This window comes from Alligator sinensis, unplaced genomic scaffold, assembly GCF_000455745.1.
Source record: "Alligator sinensis unplaced genomic scaffold, ASM45574v1 scaffold294_1, whole genome shotgun sequence".
NCBI lineage: Eukaryota > Metazoa > Chordata > Crocodylia > Alligatoridae > Alligator > Alligator sinensis.
This window is the reverse complement of record NW_005842305.1, coordinates 1,579,245-1,587,633: the sequence shown is the minus strand read 5'-3', so window position 1 is coordinate 1,587,633 and position 8,389 is coordinate 1,579,245. Positions and strand designations below refer to the sequence as shown.

At 40.2% G+C, this 8,389-nt stretch overlaps 1 protein-coding gene across 1 annotated transcript in view; it reads right to left on the bottom strand.

Annotated features, from left to right (window-relative positions):
* The window catches only part of LOC102377748 (fibronectin type-III domain-containing protein 3A-like), an 84,009-nt gene that overhangs the window by 17,002 nt on the left and 58,618 nt on the right, over positions 1 to 8,389 (bottom strand). The window contains exons 9-12 of the mRNA XM_025209725.1: positions 6,541 to 6,695; positions 6,031 to 6,090; positions 3,657 to 3,795; positions 795 to 861 (exon numbers count right to left, since the gene is read on the bottom strand). Coding sequence (XP_025065510.1) covers positions 795 to 861; positions 3,657 to 3,795; positions 6,031 to 6,090; positions 6,541 to 6,695 — 421 coding nt within the window. The remainder of the gene's footprint in view (positions 1 to 794; positions 862 to 3,656; positions 3,796 to 6,030; positions 6,091 to 6,540; positions 6,696 to 8,389) is intronic.

The window sequence follows — 8,389 nt, the reverse complement described above, 5'->3', positions numbered from 1 at the left end:
TTCAAAAAAGAAATAAAATAAACTGCATAAGTAACTTAAAACACAAACAAACTGCGCTTTTAAGACAAAAAAAAGTTCCTTTTCCTCATCTTTTCCTGATTTCTACTCCACTAATTCAAAAAATTAATCAAATTTAAAAATTGAGTCTGAGGGGGGTCATTACTTCTGATATTAAATCACCTCTCCAGTGAAAAGTGATTTAATATCACAAAACCTTGTCTGAATTTTCAGTTCTAGATATTAGGCAAACAGGGAAATAAGTGGCCTGCAACCAACTGATTAAGGGGAAAAATTAACCTTTTTTCAGAACAATTACTGATCCAAGAAGAACAGATTATCAGTCCTACGAAGAACACAATACTGGTGACAACTGGGAATAAACCTAATGGTTCACAAAAACGGTCACTCAGAAATTTGAGACTTGGTTAGAAATAAGCATCCAAAGTCCTTAGATACCTACCCAAGCTAGAATGCTAAACCTCTGATGTTGGTCAGCTCACTTAATAAGAATGCAAAAATATTGAGAGTGATGTTCTTTGAAGAATGAAATCAATGTGAGCCAATACAAACATTTCTTTGGATGGTACAAATAATAGTTTAACACTGATCCACAGAGGAACTAAGCAGAATTCATCCAAAACAGATGAGCTATACAGATTTTTGGGGTTAAAAAAAAAAAAAAAGTTGGCTACTTACTTTATTGGCACAATAAAAACAGTATATGTATGTAGGAAAATATATATTTTCATCACATCTGCAAAGCATTTATTTTTGTAAACAATGTTTCTCACCACAAAGCAGGCTTACCTCATCCCACTCCAAGAGAAAATTTGTTATTTTGGAACCATTGTCATTTGAGGACTGAAATAAAGAAACAACGATTAATGTTAAAATTAAAGCTTTGCAAAAAAAAGTGCATGTTAAACTAAAGAACCTTAATACAGAAAACAGGGATTCCAACCGCCTTTGACCTAACACCCAGACATTTGAAGACGGTGCTAACTTTTTTCAATTGTACCTGTGGCTCCTGTGCAAACACAATATATTCACGTGTGATCATCTGCAACCCAATTGTGACCGTTTGGGAATCTGTCTCAACTAATGAACGCTGTAATCTTTATGAACTCTGTTATACTCCTGTGGCTGTCTTTCACCCTCATACCTCTTCTGTTAAGGGGAGGGAGACTGACACCTGGGTGTCTGCCTTTGAATGGGGCAGGCATTAAAAGGGTCTTGGTTATAGCCATGTTGGTCTAAGGACATAGGCAGACAAGGTTCTTTGGGAAAATCTGGTATCTTTCCTAAACCAACTAAAATAGTTGGAGAAATTCTTCTTTGCAAGCTTTCAGGAATTTCTCCAACTATTTTAGTTTGTCTAATAAAAGATACTGGATTTACCCAAAGAACCTTGCCAGGCATTAAAAGGAACATTAACAAAGGAATAACCTTAAACTTATTGGTCACCAAAAACTCCTCGGAAGGACTAATAGGTTGCTAATGACTTATCAGAGTCATCCTGATATACGCAGCATGGCAAGGACATGAGTTCTCACACTAGGACTTGTAACCAAAACAGTGCTTACAAGAATGAGGGCTCACATGCATGCTAGAATAGGAACACACTAGAAGACAACTCTACACACAGAAGAGTCCCAGGCTCCCTGGAAGACTGTAGGGGCTTAAAGGACTCCCAGAAGGACAGAGGTGACCAAGGCAAGATCCTGTGTACAGCTTGGTATTTCTTTTTGAGCAAAATATGTATGTTCAGATATTTTGTGCGCTAATTACTTACACTGTCAATGTAGTCCCCCAAAGAGGGAAACAATAAATCAGAGCTTCAATAAAACTCTGGGAGTATGTAATAGCTATAAGGGAAGCTCGAGAGGGTTGCTACTAATTTCAGAGCTTTGCTAATTTAAGTTGCAGGTCCCTGCTGCAAGGAAAATCAAATCTGGTCGTGTCAAGTTGACCAAACTCCCAGAAGTCTTTTTGAGATGATTCAGTTTAGAAATGGCAATTATTTTGGCCTAAAGCTAACCCCAGTAAAATGCCAGGGAACATCCTGAACAATAAAACAATAGAACCATAAATTGAGATAATAACGTGGGGTTCACTGGGATTAACTAGTGTGGTAACAGGAAAATATTCCAGGTGTGTAAGGGTGTGCTATTATACATTTAAGATTTATAAGCCAAAATGTTATACAACAAGCTTGGTTAGCATTAGTAATGGTGACATCACTAAAGGGTTAAATAGCCTAACCAAGTGAAATAGCTGTTCACTGTTTGAATTGCCTGCATGGATTTCTGAGGGAGAGATCATCATGGATTTCTAAAGGAAGATCAAGCCTTTGGACTTGGAGCAGTGCAACCCAGGAAGCTCACCCAGTGCAGCCACCTGAGGGGAGTGACTCCTGAGTAACAGTTCTGGACAGACTGCGAGGATTCACCTTAGCGCTCTCAGTTTTTAGTAACTGCCTGCTTATATTCTGGCAAACCCAGTAAAGTTGGCTACCTGCATATTGGCAAACCCAGTTGATTAACTGCTTTCTATTTAGTTGATATTTGTGTAGTCAATAAAGCTTCTGACTGGATTATCAGACGAGTGCCATGAGTTAATTGCATATTTCTCCTTGCCCAGAGAGAAGTAGAGCTCGAGTTTCAGCCCAACAGTCCCCATGGTCAAGCGGGATATCAGGTACAGAATCTGTCAGCAAAATTGCTTTTAAATTAAGATCCAGAGAGAGATGGCCTTCTACAGGCCTATATACTGCCCAGCACCAACGAGTCGAAAGCATTTGGGATCCAACATTTAGGTCCAGCATAGCAGCCTGGGAAGCAATCAGAATGAGAAGCTCACTAGATTTTTAATCTTCATTTTCAGATTTTCACTTGCCTACTTCATACAAACTGTTATACTCATAACTGGCCACTGAACCATACACATACCATGCGTCTGAACTCATAACTACAACTGCATGAGTTAGGTACCCAATTACATACTAGTTTTTGACAATCAGATTCTTAGTGCATATTTTGTGTGTGGTGTTCATACTAACATTTTTGCTAATTGGAGTTGTATTAAAGTACAAAATATTTTTCAGAGAGGAACACAAGCTATACAAAAAACCCAAAAGGCGAAATGCATAATATATTTCAGTATTTCTATACAGAATACATATACTAAATGCATTAAAAACCACATGAACTACATAGTCAGAATTTAGCTTTAAGCTAATTCAAGGAGTCTGCACTACTCCTTGAGCATAAAATAAGCATAAGAACTCTGAAGCTCAATCTAATATATATTTAATTTACCATACAAACTAAGAATTCTAGATGCATTTATTCTTCACTTTTGTCATACATAATGAAGATTTTTCCAATTTCTTCATGTGTTTCTGTGCATATTTTATATTGTGCAAAAGAAACATTTTATACTGACAGAAGCCTAACAAAATATCTATTAATAGCACACAAAGGATGCTGAACAAAGAAGAAACAGAAAAGCAGGAGAGGGAGAAGATAGGCAACCCTCATTTCTCAGTAATAATCTTTACTGACCACCTTAAAATCCAGCTCCTAAAAGAAATTTAGTACATTTTATTTTGTCAGTTGTTTAAAGGTGCTGTTAAATGAATATGCCAAGAGACTTACCTTCCACTGTAAGCTCAAGCTGTTTTTTGTTCTGTTAATTAGTTTAGGTGCAGCAGGAGGGTCAGGTTCACAACTTTCTGTAGTAAAACTCACCAATTCCGAAACAGATTCTTTTATGGAACTGCTTGTTACTGAAACTCTGAATGACAAAGAGCAAATGACAAAGTGTTCTCGGACAGAACCTTTATGTAACACCAATGTTTTATAAATGAAACGCCAGTTTTAGAAACGTATTCAATTATACACAGGAGATGCAGGAAACGGAACCGACTGCTTATAACTCCATCAGAAGTGGAGCACAAAGCCCATCTGTAGGCTCAGAGTCAAACACAGGTATTCAAATTATAATATTGATAAAGGGGAGCTTAGGATCTCAAACAATCCTTCAAATAATTCAAGTACAATCCTATAGCATCTGGAAAAAATAATTAAACTGCTAATAGCTAAGTAATTAATACATTTAGGACTTTAAGAGAAAAAAACATGGAAAACAATTTAGCTTTCGAAGTCATGAAGCCAAACATTTCAACCAAAAGTTACATACTAGAAATAAAGCAAATAAAGCTAAGGCCATCTGAAAATCCGCACCCCAACTGGTTTTCCACTCTGCAGACTTCTTAAGTGAAACATGGCAACCGGAACTAACAAAACATGCCGTAACCCAGGGCGGGCAACTATTTCGGGCAGAGGGCCACTTATTGAGTTTCGGCAAGCTGTTGAGGGCCCCATTGGTAGCCCTACCCCTTGACAGATGCCCTGCCCTGGTCGCCATCTTGTGACCAGAAGTCCCGCCTCCTAATCCCCTGACCTTTGCCACCAGAAGTCCCTCCCCTTGCCCCCAGAAGTGCTCCTTTCAGCAAGGGGTTTGGCCATTTCCGAACAAGAAAAATACCAAATTATATTCTAAAAATCAAACATCTAAACCATTCATTAATTTGATTTTAAAAAATGTATGTCCTTGTTTACCTATGTTTGTATAATGTATGTAGAGTACATTGCACAATAGCACATTTGACATGCTGCTGGGGCAGATAAATATTAGTTTTCTAAACTTTTTAGGGGCCCCGCAAGCCAGCTCTGGCCTGCGGGCCATATACTGCCCTTCCCTGCTGTAACCAAACTATGTAATGGAGCTGTACAGAACCATGAAGCACACTAGGCCCTATTCTGCAATGTATGGTTTGAGACTTTTATCCAGAAGGACTTAACAGTGGCTCCTTCCACAGCCCAAAAGTATTTGGGCTCTTTCCTAGTGCTTGATGGTCCTTCTTCTTTAGCCAGTTGATCTTTTTTTTGTACCGCTGAGTGGCACTGGAACAGGGATTTGTGAGCTGTCAGGGTTTTGAGAGCTCTGCGTGGCAGTTGCTGACCCTCAAGTCTACTTCTACGTCCACAGATACTCAGTTTTCCTTTGTCACAAGTAGAATCTGCTCTCTTACAAACTAACCAGTCTCAGTTTCAACTCCTGTAGTGTTGTTAAGACTTAACAGTTGAGGGGACCAGTACAGAAGCTCGCCCCAAACTAAGGATCCTCTGCTCCTCCTGGCCTAAGCAAAGTTTAGACTGGACAATGATTTTCTGTGCTATAGTTCTGACCCTGAACTGGGGCAATGTGGCTAAAGCCGTGCATCTGCGGAGCATAATCAAATGGCTCAGCAGGCTGGCTTCAGCCCGCAGGCCATTAGTTGCCGACCCGATTTAGAACAGTGGTGGCCAACCTTTCTGGCTTGCATACCAGAAATTAAGCACCCACTCTCCCTGTGTGCTGCTCTGTTCCTCACCCCGCAGAGATGAGGAACAGAGCCTGACAGAGTTTGTGCTCTGGGGTGCCATACTGGAGGGGGAAAGTCTCCAGGCACAAGAGAGCCTTGAGAGAGACATCACCACCAAAAGCCAGATTAACTCTTGGCCCTAAAACTGGTGGTTGCAGAAGACAAGCTAGGATCCAGAGGCCTGAATTCAGCAGTGGCAGCAGGGACAAGGAAGTGCTATCTGGCTCTTGGCAGTGACACCTGATACCTCTTCTCACAGAAGCATCTTTGCATGCTTGTGGCTTGCATGCCACAAACAGTAGCTGCCTGTGCTATGGGTTGGATAATCCTGAAAAATCTCCTTCATGCTGACTTACACCCTGCCCTTTCAAGAGGAACAGCACAGGATGTCTCCTGAATCTTCCCCCAACTTCTTGAAGAATGTAAGGTGGAGAGAGGACAGACTGTAGAAAGAAAGGCTGAAGAGCAGAAGACAGCATTTATGTTCACCTAGATGATACAAATAAGAACTTATAACATTTCATGCACACTTCCCTCAGGAAAAATCAGAAGTAATTTAATAATTCTCATTTATAACAATACAAGACATTTCCAGTGCATACCTGGCATGGTAATCTGTTGCTGGTCTGAGATCAGGAAGGGTAATTGTTGTTTCTTCTCCACTGTGGAAGGGAGGGGGATGGGGAGTTATAGCTCTTTCATGTACTTCAGAAATACAAGTTTATTGAAAAGCAAAACTACATGTGCGTGTTTTATTTCAAAGTCTCCAATCTCTACTTTGTGTGCAACTGATCAACATATCTTAAAATTATTTCCACATGAAGAAAACAGGTTTGCAAATCAACAAACAGCTCTGGATAAAGACACCACTGATCTGTCTTCGTATATTAAACATATGTAAGAGGCAAGGATTTCTTTGGTTGGTATCTTTTATTGGACCAACTGTACAGTTGGGAACATCTTGCATTTGAAAGCTTGTCTAACTATCTTAACTATACAGCTGGTCCAGTAAAAGATACCAACCAAAAAAATCCTTGCTTCTCACAATTCCTGGACCATCATGGCTCAAACACTATATTAAACATAGGCATTCTGTTTAAATTAAAACTTACACATAAACAGATTTAAATTTTCCATTTTTCCCACTGTTGGATATTGCGACTTCAAATGTAAAAGTTGCTGCACCGTAACTCTGGCTCTCTCCATTCTGCGAGCTAACTGGGAGATTCCAAGACAAAATAGCCGATCTTGCCCATATTTCAGAAACCTATTGCAATAATAAATAATACATATGTTTGTTTTCTGTTAAAAAAGGCAGATTAGTCAATAACATTAGTGGAGCTAGCTTCTGAGGAACTTAATGGCCAAACTAGAGGAGGTCTTTATCTTGGGTACTAGAATTATCTTTAAAAAAATTAAATTAGGGTTTTATTGTATTTTAATGTGTCAACGAGCAATCATGTTAAGGTGCTTTCTTTAAGGGCATTATGTATGAATTGATAAAAAATATTTACATTACTCAGGTTTGGAAGAGAAGTTTCTATTTCTGTGTTAAGTATTTAAAGCAAAATTTTCAGATACGGAAGCCTACAGTTACTCAGATCTATATTTAGGCATAAACAGATGACCCAGTTTTCCAGCAGCAAGCTGACAATGCCCATTGACACTGTCCTTCTGAAACTTTAGTCACTTATGCAGAATTACCCATACAGAAGCCATGAATCAAATATTCCCAAAATACTGAATGGCAGGAAGCTGCAGCAAAAAACAACACAGTTCCCTCACTATATATAACACTTACTAAATAGATCAAGGGTGTCAAATTCATCACGCTCCGCAGACCGAATGAGCAGCTGGGACAGTCACTGGGGCACATAACGTTGATCTGACAAGCACCACAGAGACATGCAGTAGGGGTGTGCAAAATAGGCCATATTCGATTCAGATTTGGCCTGAAGCAGAGGACAGTGATTTGATTCGGATCACTGTCCCAATTCGATTTGGCCGAATCCAAAGATTCGATGCCAATTCAGCCATAGACGCAGCTTTAAATGTTTTATCTACATACCTCGAGGTACCAGGTGTGGCTTGTGAATGCTGCAATGTTGGGGTGGATGGAGCGTCCCACAGGAACGTGGAGGGACTCCCCCCGTGTGCTTGGCAGTGGACACGGAAGTGGACCGGAAGTACTTCTGGTCCACTGCCTAACGTGCGGGGGACCTCGGGTGCCCCCCCAGACCGAGGAGGCACCAGTTGCTAAGCCGGGGTGCGGGGGGAGGATTCCTCACATGCTCCATGGCAGACCTGGAAGCGGACCAGAAGTGTGGGATGCTCCATCTGCCCCACCATCTCAGCGTTCACAAGCCACCTGGTACCTTGAGATATGTAGAAAAAACATTAAAGCTGTGTCTATGTCCGAATTATTGAATCTCTCTGAATCAATTTGGGGGTTCTGATTCGATTTGGAGATATTAAAGGATCTCCTGATTTGATTCGGAACCGGGCCGAACCTCTGCCTAATCGAATCAGCGACCGAAGCTTCGCATGCAGGTCCAATCCAAGACCCACAGGCAGCACTGGGGGCCAAATGATAATGGTTTGCAGGACGCATTTTCATTATAGATGATGCACAAAAGGAGTCTCATTAAATGTACTTGAGATCAGTCAGTGCCAGTTTTGCCTATAATTTAAACATCAACACGAGACTCCAAGATCCCAAAGTCTGAAAACACTTAAATATTATCTCCAATTTCATTTAAAAAATGGAAAATGAGCTACCTTTTGTAAAACGATCAATATTCTTAAATTTGTTGATTCTTTGTATTCAATTGAGCTTGGTCTAAAGCCCAATAGTCAGCAGACAGATTCCTATTACCACACCATCCCTTTGTCACAAATTTTAAAGCATTAACATGCACTGAACTACCTTGCTGCAGGTACAAACCTTCCTTCACAGATTGG